Source organism: Podarcis cretensis (assembly GCF_951804945.1).
Source record: "Podarcis cretensis genome assembly, chromosome: 13".
NCBI lineage: Eukaryota > Metazoa > Chordata > Lepidosauria > Squamata > Lacertidae > Podarcis > Podarcis cretensis.
This window is the reverse complement of record NC_137182.1, coordinates 5,137,666-5,155,361: the sequence shown is the minus strand read 5'-3', so window position 1 is coordinate 5,155,361 and position 17,696 is coordinate 5,137,666. Positions and strand designations below refer to the sequence as shown.

Sequence of the window (17,696 nt, the reverse complement as noted above, 5' to 3'; positions counted from 1 at the left end):
TCTATTTTAAGAGCAGCAGCTGTCACGGCACAAACATATAGCAAGTGGGGCTGACACAAACCACTCAGATCAAAAAAGGGATCTGGGCTTAAGCGCGATAAACCTGATCTTGGATCATCTTTCCTAGTAGGTCCTGACGAAGAGAAAATCCGCAAGATAACTGAAACTGTAATGTTATTTTTAAAACTACATGATATGGAATAATAGAATTGTAGAGTTCAAAAGGCCCAACCCCCAGCGATGCAGGAATCTCAACTAAAGCATCCATGGCAGAGGGGCCACCCAAAGTCTGCTGAAAAACCTCCAAGGAAGGAGAGTCCCACAGCCACGTAGGAGTTTTAACATTTCTAAGCACAAACAAAACTATCTACTATAATCGGAGGGATTAAAAAGGGAAAGGACCCCTGACGGTTAAGTCCAGTCGCGAACGACTCTGGGGTTGCGGCACCAACGTTTGTCTGCAGACAGTTTTTCCAGGTCACGTGGCCAGCATGATTGAGCCACTTCTGGAGAACCAGAGCAGCGCATGGAAACACTGTTTACCTTCCCGCCAGAGCAGTACCTATTTATCTACTTGCACTTTTTGGTGTGCTTTCGAACTGCTAGGTTGGCAGGAGCTGGGACCGAGCAACGGGAGCTCACCCCGTTGCAGGGATTCAAACCGCTGACTTTCCGATCAGCAAGCCCTAGGCTCAGTGGTTTATACCACAGTGCCACCCGCGTCCCTCTAAAGTAGCAGTTCTCAACATGAGGGTCCCCAGATGTTGTTGGACTACAACTCCCATCATCCCTGAGCTCTGGCCTTGCTAGCTAGGGATGATGGGAGTTGTAGACCAACAACATCTGGGGACCCTCAGGTTGAGAACCGCTGCTCCAAAGGTAAAGGACCCCTGACAGTCAAGTCCAGTAGGAGGGATTACCTTTATACAAAATCCATAATCTGTAGGAGCATTGTGGAGCTTCTTGCCTGCTACCAGTGAGAAAACGTTGCTATCTTCAAGGTCTGCTAACAACTGCAGGTGCCTTGGTTCCTATGGGAAGGGTTGCAAAGGTTAAAGATACAGCTTTAAGGTACTTCAACTGGCCCATTCCCTGAAAGTAGAAGTACAGCCATACAAGGGCGAAAGTGAAGACACTCTAAAGGGTTATTGATACGAAAGTCACCCTGTAATTGTACAAGACCACGAACCATCCCACATCCAACATGAGATACAATGATTTAAAAATCTGTTTCTTTGGCTGCAGTGAACTGGTCTAAATACCTGTGGCATTTCACTGACAATCAATATACTAAAGCACAGTATTTGGAGCTTCATAAACTGTAGTCAGTCCGCCTCTTTTTACGTTGCATTACACATCACCTTCCCCATATGAAGCACATACACCTTAGAACAGGGATGTCAAACGCAAATTCATCGGGGGCTGCATCAGTAGTTTGGTCACCCTCAAAGGGCCGGTTGTATCTATAGGACTCAATATGCGCTCAGTATAAAAACAAGTGGAGGTTTCCTGAATGAATGTAAAGTGGAGGTTTCCTGTGTAGAACGGCCGGCGCCGCTAGAGGGCAGACGTTCTCTAGCTTGTAGGCAGCCGTGCATGCGCTGAAGAGGTGGCTTTCTTGTGTCAAAAAAAAGGGGGGAGAATAAAAGGTGAAGGCTGGCGGCCGCCGGTGGCTACACGGGCCACATGACGAGGTCTGGCAGGCCGGATTCGGCCCGCGGGCCTTGTGTTTGACACCCGTGCCTTAGAACATCTGATGTAGACCAAAGACCTCAAAGGTCACAGATTCAAGCCAGTGACCTGCTCTGTCATGGAATGCACACCTCTGCTTTTAGGAAAAGCTCTGAAGACCCTTTTGTCTTAGAAGTTCTTCTCTAGCATTAGCTTTTTCTTTTTGTTATATTTTTAAACTGACAAATTGTACACCATGAGCAGCTGCAGTTTTGTTATTCTATTTGACAAATATAACAATTCTGCCATTTTAAATAAACTGGTTTGCTTCTCAAACTACTGTACAGTGGTACCTCTGGTTGCGAACGGGATTCGTTCCGGAGCCCCGTTCATAACCTGAGCGGAACGCAACCCGCGTCTGCGTGTGCTACAATTCGCCGATTCTGCGCATGCGCGTGACGTCATTTTGAGCATCTGCGCATGTGCAAAACCTGGAAATAACCCGTTCCATTACTTCCGGGTCACTGCGGTACATATCCTGAGAGAACGTAACCTGAACCGAACGTAACAAGAGGTATGACTGTATATTTTAAATTGTTGTGAAATGCCAGCAGTGGTGTCCAAACTTTTTGCAAAGAGGGCCAGATTTAATGAAGTGAATGGCCGTGAGGGCCGACCAAATAACTAACAAGATCAAACAAATTGGCCTAAACCCTGAAAATCTTTTTAATGGAACTCTGAACAAGGCAAAAGTAATTATCACTCAGAGACTTTACAATGTCGAATTACAACAAGAAGAAGACCCTACTCCCGGAGACGTATAGATGTTTAAAAGCTTGGCCTAATTTTGCAGCTGCCCCTTACTTAACTAACATCACTAACGAAGCTTATAGATGGGCTTTCTCCAGAGCCCGCTTTGAGACAATGCCCTCAGCAGTGCAGTACGGCAAATTTACGCGGGCACCAATGCATGCGCGTCTCTAACTTAAAGCATTTGCAGATGACCTAGTATTGACTTTACAGGAGCCAGAGCCTAGCACCAAAAGGGTACTGCAATTGATTTATGAGTTTGGTCGGGTGGCGGGATTTAAACTTAACAAGCAAAAAACCAAGGTTTTGGAAAAAAATATGACCCCTTCAGAATCAGAAAGGTTTCAGAAAGAGACAGAATTAAATGTGGTTAAAAAAGTTAAATACCTAGGGGTAAGCATAACAGACAAAAACAGGAATTTATTCAAAGATAATTATGAAAAATGTTGGTCTGAAATTAAAAGGGATCTAGAAATCTGGTCAAGATTGAAACTTTCCTTGTCAGGACGTATTGCTACTATTAAGATGAATGTACTGCCAAGAATGTTGTTTTTGTTTCAAACTCTACAGATTGTGGACAAAATGGGGTGTTTTGAGAAGTGGCAGAAAGATATTTCTAAATTTGTCTGGCAGGGCAAAAAGCCCAGAATTAAGTTTAAGATATTAACTGATGCTAAAGAAAGAGGGGGCTTTGCCCTGCCAGACTTAAGGTTGTACTATGAATCAGCAGCTTTCTGCTGGTTGAAGGACTGGCTACTTCTTGAAAACACGGATGTTTTAGATCTGGAAGGATTCAACAATGCTTTTGGATGGCATGCATATTTGTGGTACGACAAGGTTAAAATACATAAGGCTTTTAAGAACCATGTTGTCAGAAAAGCAGTATTTAATGTCTGGATAAAATATAAAGACTTACTGGAAAACAAAACCCCAAGGTGGCTATCACCAATGGAGGCTAAGGCCCTGAAAAGACTCAGTATGGAGGCCAAATGGCCGAAATATTGGGAAATAATAGAAAAAGATGGAGATAATTGGAGGTTGCAGAGTATGGAGAAAATAAAAGATAAAGTGCGAGATTGGCTACATTATGCTCAGATTAAAGAAGTTTTTAAGTTGGATAAAAAGATAGGATTCCAGGTGGAAAAATCAAAGTTAGAAACAGAACTGTTAGAACCCAGCTCTAAGATACTGTCAAGAATGTATAACTTGCTGTTAAAATGGAATACACAGTCAAATCAGCTATGATAAAATGGGCACAGGATATAGGGCACAACATTATGTTTGCTGACTGGGAAAAGTTATGGACTACAGGTCTGAGATTTACCGCATGTAACGCCTTGAAGGAAAATATTTTGAAAATGATATATAGGTGGTACATGACCCCAGTCAAGCTTGCAAAGATATACCATTTGCCTGATAATAAATGTTGGAAGTGTAAAGAAGCTGAAGGAACATTCTTTCACCTCTGGTGCACTTGCCCCAGGGTTAAGGCCTTCTGGGAAATGATATATAATGAGCTGAAAAAGGTATTTAAGTATACCTTTCTTAAGAAACCAGAGGCCTTCCTTTTGGGCATTGTGGACCAGAGTGTGCAAAAGAAGGACCGAACCTTTTTTATGTATGCCACAACAGCAGCAAGGATACTCATTGCTAAAAGCTGGAAAACTCAAGATTTGCCCACATTGGAAGAATGGCAGATGCAACTGATGGACTATATGGAATTGGCAGAGATGACTGTCAGAATCCGAGACCAGGGAGAAGAATTGGTGGAGGAGGATTGGAAGAATTTTAAGGACTATCTACAAAAATATTGTAAACTGTATGAATGTTAAGAAAGATGTAAGATCCGCAATAAGATGGTTCCAACAAATTAGTTATAAAGAATATAAATTTAAATGTGATTGAAAGAAAAGATAAATTTTGGATGAACAATATGTTAGAACTAGAGTGTTTTAAATTATAAGATTTGAGATTTAATATTGGATAATTAAATGATATAAATTGAATTAAGTGAATAATTTGCTAGAAAAATCTATGTGTTTAGAAAGCAGGAACAAGAGATGTGAGGAAGTCCAAAGATGTGAATGAAACGTGGTTAATGAGAAAGACCTTGTTGTTATCTATGTGAATTTTTGTTTTATAAAATTAATAAATATTATTATTAAAAAAAAAAATGCATGCGCGTCTCTGCCCCTGTATGTCTAATAAGGTAGAATCTGTCACTCACATCCTTCTATTTTGCAAATTTTATAGTGAAGAATGAGTTCAACTTATTTTGCCGCTTTTATCAAAATTTATACCCCTACAACATTATTTGGAATCCTCACCCGAAATTCTACAAAAATACCTTCTGGAAGATTCCTCAAGCTCAATATCATATGAGGTGGCCAAATTTTGCACTCTAGCAATCAGGAAGCGTAAATCTCTTTTGTTGAATGGCACACTGCAAAGTTCCCTTGTGTAATTTTTTTTTTTGATGTTGTTGTTGATTTCCTTTTGTTTGACCTTGTGGTGTTCTGTGTCGCTGGCTTTTGCCGCAATAAAACTTTGATTTGATTTGAAATGCCAGCAGTGGTGTCCAAACTTTTTGCAAAGAGGGCCAGATTTAATGAAGTGAATGGCCGTGAGGGCCGATCAAATAGCCAAGCAAAGTTGTTGACCTTTTTTAAGGACTGATGTTGTTGAACTTTGTTAGGGTTGTAGTTGTTGAGGGTTTTTTTTAGGATTTCCCCCCAGGAAATAAACTGCCACAGGGGCTAGATTAAACCAACCGTCGGGCTGGATTAGGCCCCTGAAACAGACTTTGGACATGCCTGCGAGTGCCAGAAAGGTGGACTGAAATTATTTTAGAAACTCATCACTTTTAAATAAGTTATGAGCAAGGGATAAGATATAGATTTTTAACTTAACACTTTGACTTTAACTCAAATTGAGATCATCAAGAAGTGTACCACTTAATGGGTTTGTTCTAATGGGGCCTGTGCAAAAGAGCTTTCCTGTGGATTGTGCTCAAACACCAATAATTGTTTTTAGAAGAGGCACCCTCAAAGCATGAAGCCTACCTTTGTTAAACTAACCTAAGTGAAATTACCTTTGAAGACCCTTTTGTAGAGCAGTAAAGTCCAGATCTCCTCAGGGAAGCGTACAGCTTCTTCCAAGACTTCCTCCCCTGTTCTTTCACATGCAAAAATCCTTGGATTTCAGGACAGCTATTTGAGTTTAAAAAATTCTGTTGGAGATCAAATGAAAATGCATGAGACACTATTTGGAAATTCAAGACTTGTTGGAAAAGGACCACCTTAAAGTGATAGCCCAGTACTTCAATCGAAATATGTGGTATTTCAGTATAATTCATTGGCAGGTTAATTATGGACTGATATAGGAGATAACTATTATGATATATGAAAACAATTGGGGGTTATGGAAAATAACTGAAAGATATAAGACATTAATTTAATGATTTGAGAGACCTCTGTGAGGGTAGGAGTTTGCAGTATATATCAACATGCCTAAATAGCAGAGGCTTATACAGGTTAATAAGAGTGCTATTTAAATCATTTTAAATAAGCATAAAACATAATTAGATGTAGATATAGATGCTGTGGAGGCTATGAAAAAGATGTTTAAAAATAAATGTAAAAATGTCAGTTCTTTTTAAAAAGAATGAATATTTAAGCTGAAATAACAAAAGCAGATAAAAATAAAGTGAATAGATTTTTAAAAATGAAAGCAAATCAAGGGAAAAAACAAATAGGAATTTAAAATAAATAGTCTCTTTCTCTTATTATACTTCAAGAGAAATAGTAATGAACTTTGTGTGAGAAACTTCCAATAGAAAAATAGATGGGATTTTTTTTTTAAAAGCAGAGAAGATACTCCTGAACTATTACTAAAACTTAATAAGAATTTAAATTGGACAGAGATTTTTAGCTGATCATGCCAAACCCAGCATAGTAAAACAGAAATGAGAATTGGAAACTTTGGTTGCAATCCAACCCCTAGATACACCTGGCTGGAACGGGGACTGGATTCAGCAATACCCTCCTACTCCCGTGTAAGATATGTCTGCCAGAGAGAGAGATGTCTGGCACAAGAAAGAGGTGCATGGCAGGAGCAGGTAACACCAGAACCAACTCCTGCTCATTTCACAGACAAACTGGACTAAGTTAAGCCACCTAAAACGTGGTGTAACTTACACTTCTCCACAGACATCAGTAGGAAAGACCCAGTCCTCAAAACCTACTAGTCACACCCACACTGCTGAGGATGCTCTCTGGATACAGTGCAACTCCAAAGAGCACAACTGCCACCAGGATATAGACCAGGCATGCTCCATCCTCAGTTCCCTTCTTGCCTCTCACAGTGCACCATGCTGCCTGCATGGATGCCTTTGTGTAGGGACCTTTCTGTTCTTTGGTGGCGTCCATAATGTGATGCTTGAGAAAGCCACTGCACTCTGCTTAAGGAGTGGCCTGACTCTGGCTCCCAGCCTGAGCCTCAAGAGATATTACAACCCTAGTTAAACAACCGGGTTCTGTGAGTTTTCCCCCCTCCAAAAGAATCAACGGCTTTATCATACTTTGTTTCTGTTAACCTTCCCCCCCCCCCATAATGGAAGTAAAAACAGTAACCTTTGAATAGGCCTAGAATATTTTAAACATAAATGCTGGGATTTATTGAAACAACAATACAGTATCCATTCAACCAGCCTTGAAATATGCATCTGCAGACCCAAACTCATCAATGATATATTCAACTCTACTTCAGCCTACCTGTAAAAGTTGTGACTGTGGAATACAGCCGTTTGACTGCTGACACCAAGCAACCATTTGTTCCGGGAAAAAGTTCTGGGGAGTGTGAGGAAGAGAGAGAGAAAAGAGACAGGGTAACATTACGGCATCAGGATGCTTCAAACCTCTTTTGTACACAGAATGAACTTTCTCTGAAGCAGGGTAGACACCTCCCATTGCCCCTGTCCACTGGTCATTCTGGAGAGGGCTGTTAATAGAGTTCACCAAAATCTGGAGACCTAGCTGAATGAACTATGTCACTCACTGGTTAATATATTGATAGAAGTATGGAAAAATATAACAAGACAAAGATTAGTGTAAACCAAACTTCCCCAAGTGTTCAGCTCTGGAAGTCTTAATCTCTGGAAGCTACAATTAAAGACATCTTAAGAGAATGTGTAGGGTGCCTCCCTTAATCATAACTAGCTAGCCCTCACACATCTGGGATTAGGGATTCCAGGTCAGAGAACACAACTTTTGCAAAGGTATAAATCCCTTTTAAGAGGCTAAGCATCAGTGCTCAATGCTTTCAAGTCCAATGCGCTGCATCTCCTTTTCTGGCACAGCAGCTCACAGGACTGCATCAAAGCTGGAGCATGTGCAGAGGAGGATGATCTGGAACCAAGCCTTATGAGGAATGGTCGAGGGAGCTGTGTATGTTTCACTTGGAGAAGAAAAGGCTGAGAGATGATATAATAGCCATCCTCAAATATCTGAAGGGCTGTCATGAAAGATGGAACAAGCTTGTTTTCTGCTGCTCCAGAGGACAGGTCCCAAAGCAATGGATTCAAGTTACAAGGAAAGAGACTGTGACTAAACATTAGGAAGACCTTTCTGACAGTAAGAGCTGTTCAGCTGTGGAATGGACTACCTCAGAAGGTGGTGGGCTCTCCTTCAAGGCAGGTTTTCAACAGAGGCCAGGTGGCCCTCTGTCAGAGGCCATCTCTAGTTGTGTTTCCGGCACTGCAGAGGATTACACTGGAGGGCTTTTGGAGACCCTTCTAATTTGAGAAGTCTAAAAGTCCCAGAACCAGTATGCCAGGCTTCCTCAACCTCGGCCCTTCAGATGTTTTTGGCCTACAACTCCCATGATCCCTAGCTAGCAGGACCAGTGGTCAGGGATGATGGGAACTATAGTCTCAAAACATCTGGAGGGCCAAGATTGAGGAAGCCCGCAGTATGCAAACAATCTTTGACTCCTGTGCTTTTGCCATACAAGGGCATTTGTGCAAGGCTTGTAATGATCCCATAAATACTCAAAGGCACATCTTAAGCAATTCAAATGTTTAATTTAACTAGGCTTAACATTTGTGGAAGAATGGGCTGAGAAACAGATAGTCCATTTGCCTCAAATGGTATTATTTGCTTCACAAATAATGAGGAACAAGCTTTATGATATTCAGAACAATCATCATTTACTGCAGTTGTCAGTAAAACCATGCAGCTTGTTTTGAGGCATACAATGATGGATGATGACAAAGTGAATTTATGAAATTGCCTTATACAGGGTTAGAGCATGTAATTCCATATTCTCTGCTTTGATTGGCAATAGCTCTTTAGGGCATTTCCCAACCCTCCTGAGATCTTGCTAAATGGAGAGGCCAAGGATCAAACAGAGAACCTCTTGCATTCTAAGGTAATTAACAAATGTGCAATGCCCCCTCCGGAAGAGATGGATGGGTGCCTCTTCACAACACTATCTTCTGCAGGTTTCTTCATGAAAAATAAGAAGCAGAGGGCGTGGGAATCCACAGGGAGTTAGCATTCCTTATTACTACTAGTTATTCTGCTGGGAGTTATTCTACATATATGTTGTAAGAATCTTTCATATTATTGCTATGATACCATCTAGTGTTTTAAAACCCAATCCAAATTATACAGTGTAGAAGGCACATGGAGAAGACATCTCCCCCACCCAGACGTTATGAAAAAACAACAGGATACTCACCACAGGATTCTTAAAAAATTCATATTTTGCATAGTTCTTCCTGAACAAAAATTTACTTTCACTTCCCATTGTAGACTCAACTTGAACAACAAGCTCATGATCTTCTAAGCACCTCTCTAAGAACAGAAAATAAAATATAATATTTCGAATTAGTAAACAGTGGAAGCAGCTTTGTGCTCATGCGTGTGTGCGCGCGCACATGCAAACCCAGCACATATAAATAAAGGACATGGACTGCGTGCCCAAGAATGCAGCAAACATTCCCTTCCGGCTGTAAACTAAAGAAGATTGGTATGTCCATTACTGATCTTCCCACTGAGTAGTTGCTGATAAATTTCTAAGAAATGCCAAGGTTTCCCAGAATATACTGGGAAAACCACTGTTCTAAAACAGGCCACTAGCGCAGATGTTAGGAGCCACCCAGTATCACACAAATGGTCCTCCCCGTCTCTCCTTCCAATGAAAGTATTAATTCAGGAAGGCCCAAAAACTTCTGCATAACAATGTGGTTATATGAGTGCTGTTACCTATTATTTAATATTGCAGAAGAAATAGCCAAGTTTGGTAGTCAATGTGCGGGTGAAGCGTAAATGGAGTTACTCTGTTAACCACAGTTAAGAGGCATAAGTCATGTGTGGGCAAGGTGGGGCAGGATCTGGATCAGGCCAGGTCCAGGCATCACATCCAGCATTCTGTGTCCTACACTGGCCAGCCAGGTGTCTCTGCAACCCCCATGAGCAGAGCAGCCCTCCATCGCAATGCTCCCTAGCTTCTGCTTCTGAACTCTGGCGATTTCTAAGAGGAATCATGACTAGCAGCTGTCAGATTTCCCTTACTTAAAGATGTCTATGTTCGGTCCCAGCTCCTGCCCACCTAGCAGTTAAAAAGCACATCAAAGTGCAAGTAGATAAATAGATACCGCTCCGGCGGGAAGGTAAACAGCGTTTCCGTGCGCTTCTCTGACCCACATGACCCAGAAGCTGTACACCGGCTCCCTTGGCTAGTAAAGCGAGATGAGCGCTGCAACCCCAGAGTCATCCGCAACTGGACCTAATGGTCCGGGGTCCCTTTACCTTTAGAGATGTCTAGTTCCTTTATAAATATCCATTGCCACATCTAGTAGTAGCAAACTTCATGAAATATATTAAGCATTGTGTGATGTATTTTTTGTCTGACCATCTTCTCCTGCCAATCAGTTTAACTGACTGACAGTTAACCCAAGATCTAACATAATAAGGGAGGGCAAAAAACTTCTATCAACTTTCTCTATATTGTGCATGAATCCATCATATCCTTTTAGCCCCACATTCTCTTCTCAAAGTAAAAAAAAAACCCTTCTGTAGTGAAGGACCTCCAGCTTCCTTATGGCTTTTTCTGCTTTATTCTGCATGTTCAGCAACAATACAATACAGTGGTACCTCGGTTTATGAACTTAAATCCGTTACGAAAGTCTGTTCTTAAACCGAAACCATTCTTAAACTGAGATGTGCTTTCCCTAATGAGGCCTCCCTTCCACAGTTCAGCTTCCATTCTTAGACCGAGGTAAAGTTTGCAAACTGGGACACTAACTTTCGGTTTTGCGGAGTTTGTAAACCGAATCGTTCGTAAACAGGGCTGTTCTTAAACCGAGGTACCACTGTGTATACTTCTTGAAACAGCACAATATTCCAATTGTGGCCACCCCAGCATTCCCTCCAACAGTCAACTTAAGTTGTAGAGATCTTCCAATTTGAAAGGAAAATGGGGCCACATAAAATAAGGAAGTAGTTTCTACACCCTAGGTCTGCAGAAATATAAATTATATTAAAATTATAAATTAAAAGAAAAATGCATTTAAAAAAACAATGAAAAGAAAACAGAGCTGGAACATAAACATAGATGGACTTATTTCCCACTCATATAAAAGGAAACCCTAGAAGCTAAATGTAAAGAAATGAGACTGGAGCTAGAAAACACATTAAAATCCCAGTCTTATCAAATACAATGAATGAATGAATGATATGAAGCGTGCCAGCTCTGCCGGTGTCCAGCGCCTCTGTACGAAGTACCCTTGGCAATGTGATCCCCAACCCTACAAACTGGCACGTGTTGTGATCAAAGTTCATTGAGGATCATGAAAAGGAGTTCCCTTCTGAAGACTGAATTCCACCGTCCACCATCTCATGGACAACTTGAGCAGAGGACATAACCTGAGCACCTTGCGATGGTGTTGCGTTGCAAACAGGGTATGGGAATGAAGCTTCAAAATTGTTGGTGGGGGCTCTGCTAAGAAATACAGCTAAATAATTGCCATTAGAACTTCCCAGGGCCCTAGTACTTTGATTCTAAAGGAATCAATGTCCCAGTTTAAATGCAATGCTAAGATAAAGCAAGGCTTAATGTGAACAAACAAATGTGCAGGTTCCCAGAGGGGGGATCGTAACAGCTGCACCTTGTTCAATAAAATTCGGAAAGTATTCCCATTTGGAATACTCCATACTTTTCTGCTTGCCTCATATAAAAAACGATGTTGTGGAGCTGGAAAAGATTCAGAAAGGGGAAACCAAAACCATCAAGGGCTCAGAGCAATACCCCATGAGGAATGGTTACAGCATTTTGGGCTTTTTGATTTAGAAAAAAGGCAAGTAAGGAGGGACATGATCAGAAGTGTATAAAATTGCACATGTTGTGGGAAAAGTGGAGAGAGAGAGAGAGCGCTCTCATTTACATGTTGTGCAAATCCTGGATCTGCCACAAAATGGATTTCAACTAAATTCAGAATGCAGCTGAAGCAAAATACTGACTGATAAGCATAATGTTCCTTTCCCATCATTGTGAATTACCAAGTTATTTGTGTATGTAAACAGAAGCTTTGATTTCCTCATCAGCCTGCTGCCTAATTCATTCAGCGATGTCACACAGCAGAGTTTGACAGCACAATTAGTCACCATGGAAGCTATTGTGATGTCACAGACACTGAATTGTGGCATCATTGAAAGAATCTGGCAGGAGGAGGATATTGGACACAAAGGACAAAAGCCTCTGTTTACACAGCACCTTGGTAATCTTGGATGGGAAAGGCCCTATAAAATGAGGACCTAGAATTTTAAAGTGAGAATCGGTTAAAAGAAGAACATCGTTCAAAATGTTTTTTTGTTTTCTTCCATATGTCTTTGGCAAGTCTACAAGTCTCTTTCAAAAAGTACTACTTTCCAAGAATCATACAGTTAACTTTTTTAAGTCAAATCACATTGATATTGAAGACTTCACAAATATGATAAATGGCCCCCATAAAATATCTCTAATCAAAGGGACTCTTGTTATTTAAAAATATGTTTTTAGATTGCTGGCACTCAACTCCCACCAACACCATGCCTTCTTTTACTGCCTCAGCACAACATCCATCAAAATGAAATTCACTGTTAATGCCTTATTACATGGACACATTACTCAGGAACCTTTTTGGAGTCAAGAGGATTATACAGCGCAACACACCACTAACAAATCTGAAAGAAAGGATACAGGAAGAGAGACGCAGAGAGGCAGCGTCCAGTTCCCAGGTATATACCATTAAACCAGTTCCACATAGTTTTCCCGCACCAACTGTAACCATGGCTTCTTTATTCCAGCAAGAGTTGCTGCCTGGAAGGGAGAGTGTCAAGGCTTATGCAAGAACTTCCATGCTGCAGCATGATGTGCTGCTGCCATTTCCACCTTCCTGAAACAAAGTCCAAGGAAGCATCTCTCCCTGCGTAGGGCTTTCTTGAAGTAGACAGCCATGGCAGTGTGCTCGAGACCCAAGCCTGGGGATCAGCTGAGCTGTCTAGGACAGGGGTAAGCAAACTTTTTCAGCAGGAGGCCAGTCCACTGTCCCTCAGTGGGGGGCCAGACTATATTTTGGGGAGGGAATGATGCAAGAGCACCACAAGCCCCAGTGGCTGCGGGACGATGAACGGCGAGCGAAAGGGCTCCGGAGAGGGACTGCTTAAAATGGTGGCTGCTCAAGCGCTGCTGCTGGCACCAACAAAGCCCAGCCCCCTTTCTCCTCTAGGCAGGGCAGAGAGAAGCCAGGAGGAGGGAGGGAGGGAGAAGGCGCCACTGTTGCCACCGTGTGAGGGAGAGGGAAAGAATGTGTGCACTGGCAATCCACACAGCGATTCCCGGACTGTCCACGGGCCGGATCCAGAAGGCAATTGGGCCTGATCCGGCCCGTGGGCCTTAGTTTGCCTACCTATGGTCTAAACTGTTCATTTGCCAAAGTCACACACAAAACCATGAGTGTACAGTATTACAAAGAATGCCCAGATACATTTTGTGCATGTCTCCCTCCACAAGAGTTACCGTATTTTTTGCTCTATAAGACTCACTTTTTCCCTCCTAAAAAGTAAGGGGAAATGTGTGTGCGTCTTATGGAGTGAATGCAGGCTGCGCAGCTATCCCAGAAGCCAGAGCAGCGATCCCTCTTGCTGTTCTAGCTTTGAGATTCAGAATATTTTTTTTCTTGTTTTCCTCCTCCAAAAACTAGGTGCGTCTTGTGGTATGGTGCGTCTTATAGAGCGAAAAATACGGTACATACACAATCAGTGAATATTGTCACTCAGTTCACGCTCTATATTTAGGGGCATTCATAACAATTATCTGGGATCCTCAAAATTTACACGTGAATGTCAGTATCTGCCATGTATTTGTTACCCTCTATTACAGATAAATTAAAATCAACATAAACCCAAGGTCAAATATATTGCATCTTAATTGTTGCACCAAGTGTTCACCTATGACAGACAGAAATCCATTCGTAATATTTAAAGCAGATCACCTGAAAAAGTGGGCTGATTTATTGCTCTGTGCTCGGTATTACACTTTAAGATAACTTCCCTCCCTACCTAATCCTAGGAGAGGGTGATGTTCCACTAGGGTCCAGCTGTTATCATCCACACAATGACTTTTGTAAACGAGCAACTGGCAGAGGTCCCGGGCTGTCATATCCGCTAGGATCTCGACCACTTTGCATGTTCCGTCTTCTGTAAAGACTTTTATATCCTGCAATACAAAATATATATATATGCCTTTAAAACAGCAATCAAAAACATTTTTAAAAAGAAACTGATCACTTCTACGTGGTCAGTACTGTTTATATTCTGCACTACAATAGTAAAGTTCTGTACCAAGGTGCAACCCAAATTCTGCCAACTAAGCATAATCTGAAAGATTTACTCTGGGAAGAGACAAGGAGTTTTGAAGGACACAGGAACCTTATTCGTGTGCACATGCAGACACACAGACAAACAGTGTGTTCATTTAAATGCATCTCTACCCATATCGACTAGATAGAGAAAAAACAAAAACACATATTCTGCGCTTCTGTGCTCCCACAAAATCACAATCTGTACTTGATGCTCCTTGAATTCCAAGGCTCCGGAAACACAATTTATTTTGCAATATTGTTGGTCTTCTCCAGGAAGGTTGGACAAAGGGGACACAGTCAGATAATGTACTATGCCAGCAAAAATACACCATAGTAGTACTAATTAAAAAAATAATATATATCCTACACCAGGGCTTCAGAAAGAAGTTTGTTTCGTTTTGGTTTTCCGGAGGGGTGAGAGAGGTGCTAATTTCACAGCGTCCAGGATAGGTCCTTCTTTTAGTGTGCAGTAAAACTCAATGGAATATCTGTCCTTTGAAAATATGTTATCACGTGGGCATTTAAAATCAAAAGATTCATTATGAGCATTATTCACACACACTTCCTCAACCCCCTTCCCCAGATTCCAATATTCTTTTGCAACTAAATATGCACTGTATATGCTGTAAGTATTAATAAGGAAATATTATAGTTAGCAAGCTCTCTATGACCCTCACAGTTAGACGGACGATTCCTTATTACAGCCTCATGTTACTTCAATAGCATTAACTCTGCAAAAAAATGTTTCCCAAATGCAGAGCATCAAGATTTAACCCTGTGTTAACCTAACATTTAAGAGGCACTTTCTAGTTCCCAGGAAAACAAAGCAATTTATTTTTGGGGAGGGGGTGGTGGAATGAGGTAATGAGATGGTGGGAGTGAGAAATAATCTTACCTCAACAGCATGAAAAAGGCAGTAGTCAGAAGAACAGGATGGCATATTTAAAATATAGGTAATCTCTTTCGGAAAGAGTTTGCTCTTTACCTCTCCTGAAACCTGTTGGCACTGCAACAGGTTGCTTTGCAATTTCAGCAGATCACTGTACCCGAGTTGGTCACAGAGTTCCTCCGTCAAAATGTGCGCCCTTTCCTGGAGGAAGGCAGGCAACTCTCCCAGAGCGTCATTCAAAGGGTGACGCACCATCTTTTAAGGTACGGAATCAAACCACCCTGGAGAGACCAATCCCAGTCACAATTCCTGTGACTGATGTGATCCTGGCCATCGCAACCCATAGACTTCCAAATTATGCTCCCCAGAAAAATTTATAAAAGGAAAAGATATTGCTTTTATGCCCACCCACATGCATTGAAAAAAGAGAAAAGAAACAGGTGCCAGCACATCACGCAGCAACCCAGAAGCCACTTTCCATTACTACAAAAGTTCACGAGGAGTAAAGAGCCGTTCTAAAGCCCAAACCAAGCCTGCTCCGTGGACTGGCAGCTCCTTTGCCGAATCATTTGCAACAGCTCAGCTAGCAGGAAGAAAGCACTTGAACTTCCCCAAAGCCGGCTGCTGCAGCAGCAGCGACCCCTTCTCTCCCGCTTGCAGTCCCCCCCCCTTCCCCCCATTACACCCTTTAAGCTCGAGGAGGTTTTGCTATTATTGTTTTTACTGAAAGATTTTCATGGATAACAAAGGTACATGTAAAGTCTCTCTCAATGAGCTTTTGTAAAACAGGCAGCAAATAATGCAAGTGGGAACGTCACCTGAACAGGGCCAGGTCTGTGCTACGGTTGAGCCGGCCGGCCCCTCTGTTTAATGGAGGGGAGGTTGTAACCTTCACCTGCCCCTCCTCAATAAGGGTATCCTGTTAAAGGGATCTGGGGGGGTGTGGATCCTGTCCGAAACCTGGGTGTGGGCTAGGGCCATGCCACGACCCCAACGGGGACCCCTCGGGTTGCCTCTATTTGATGTAAGTCATAGGGCTGCGCCTTCTGGTGGCTTACCCTCAGTTTGACTCCCTGCAGATAGACAGGAGTCAAGATATAGCTTGGTTTCACCCAGTGCCTAAGCCAAACAGCTCACATCTGAAACCAATAAAGTTGTGGCTTGTTTTAGCCCATGATCCAAAATACAGTCATACCTCTTGTTACGTTTGCTTCAGGTTAAATCTTTTCAGGTTGCGTCCCGCAGCGACCCGGAAGTACCGGAAAGGGTTACTTCTGGGTTTCGCTGCTCGCGCATGCGCAGACGCTCAAAATGACATCAAGTGCATGCACAGAAACCGCGAGTCGCAACCCGCGCACAGACGTGGGTTGCATTTTGCTTATGCTGCGAACGGGGCTCCAGAACGGATCCCGTTTGCAACCAGAGGTACTACTGTACTGAGTACAGTGGTGTGTTTATTAATCAATTTATTAATCAATTATCATGGTGTGTTTATTAATCAATGAGGAACTACAGGGCACGGGGCCTTGGCATACAAGTCCGCTCACTTTCCAGGGCATCTGGGCCCTTTTGCTGACCCGGCTCAGGGGCGGGAGATTGAATCCCAGCCACGTCACCCCCGCCGGGCCAAATTTACAGGAGTTCCCGCCGCGCTCTGAAGGCTTGCGGATAGCCGTCTGAAGCCTGCAGAGCGTGAGGGGTCGGTGCACACCGATCCCTCTTGCTCTCCAGGCTCCTGCCACTTTGCTGAAGAGGTGCTGAGCAGAGAAGGGGAGAATTTTTTTCCCCCTGTTCTCCCCCTCCTATGGTCCGGTGCATCCTATGGTCCGGTGCGTCCCATAAAGCAAAAAATACGGTACCTGTGGGAAGCTCCAAGGCAACTTAAGCCTTTTTTCTCAATTTGATTGTTTCTAAACAACAGGTTTTTTTTCAACACAAAAGCACTGTCTGCAACTGCATTGGCAATGTGCAATATCTAACTTTAAAAAATAGGGTTGTCAACTTTTCAACCAACTTCTGTAGCTGTTTGAGTGTGCAGTTGTAGGTGTTATGGGTTAAGACTAAGTGTGGCTACATCTGAAGGTATCAGCAAGGGATACTCTTATTTTGTTGTGTTGCAGCAAAACTTCACCTGCCATTTCCCGCAGAACAAACTGCTGTTAACAGCAGAATAACAAGACTGAAGTTTTTCCAGGCTAGTAAGGAATCCTTTAACAACAACAATTTCAGTTTAGTTCTGCTAAAGGCTACAGCAGCAGCAACAGCCACAACAACATATAAAGGTAAAGGTACCCCTGCCCGTACGGGCCAGTCTTGACAGACTCTGGGGTTGTGCGCCCATCTCACTTAAGAGGCCAGGGGCCAGCGCTGTCCGGAGACACTTCCGGGTCACGTGGCCAGCGTGACATCGCTGCTCTGGCGAGC

General features: G+C 42.6%; 1 protein-coding gene across 3 annotated transcripts in view; it reads right to left on the bottom strand.

Annotated features, from left to right (window-relative positions):
• Positions 1-17,696, bottom strand: part of GRB10 (growth factor receptor bound protein 10) — a 91,295-nt gene that overhangs the window by 19,140 nt on the left and 54,459 nt on the right. For all 3 annotated transcript variants that reach the window (XM_079949621.1, XM_079949623.1, XM_079949622.1), the window contains 5 exons: positions 14,082-14,238; positions 9,220-9,335; positions 7,254-7,328; positions 5,573-5,710; positions 921-1,031 (listed from right to left, as the gene is read on the bottom strand). In XM_079949621.1, coding sequence (XP_079805747.1) covers positions 921-1,031; positions 5,573-5,710; positions 7,254-7,328; positions 9,220-9,335; positions 14,082-14,238 — 597 coding nt within the window. The remainder of the gene's footprint in view (positions 1-920; positions 1,032-5,572; positions 5,711-7,253; positions 7,329-9,219; positions 9,336-14,081; positions 14,239-17,696) is intronic.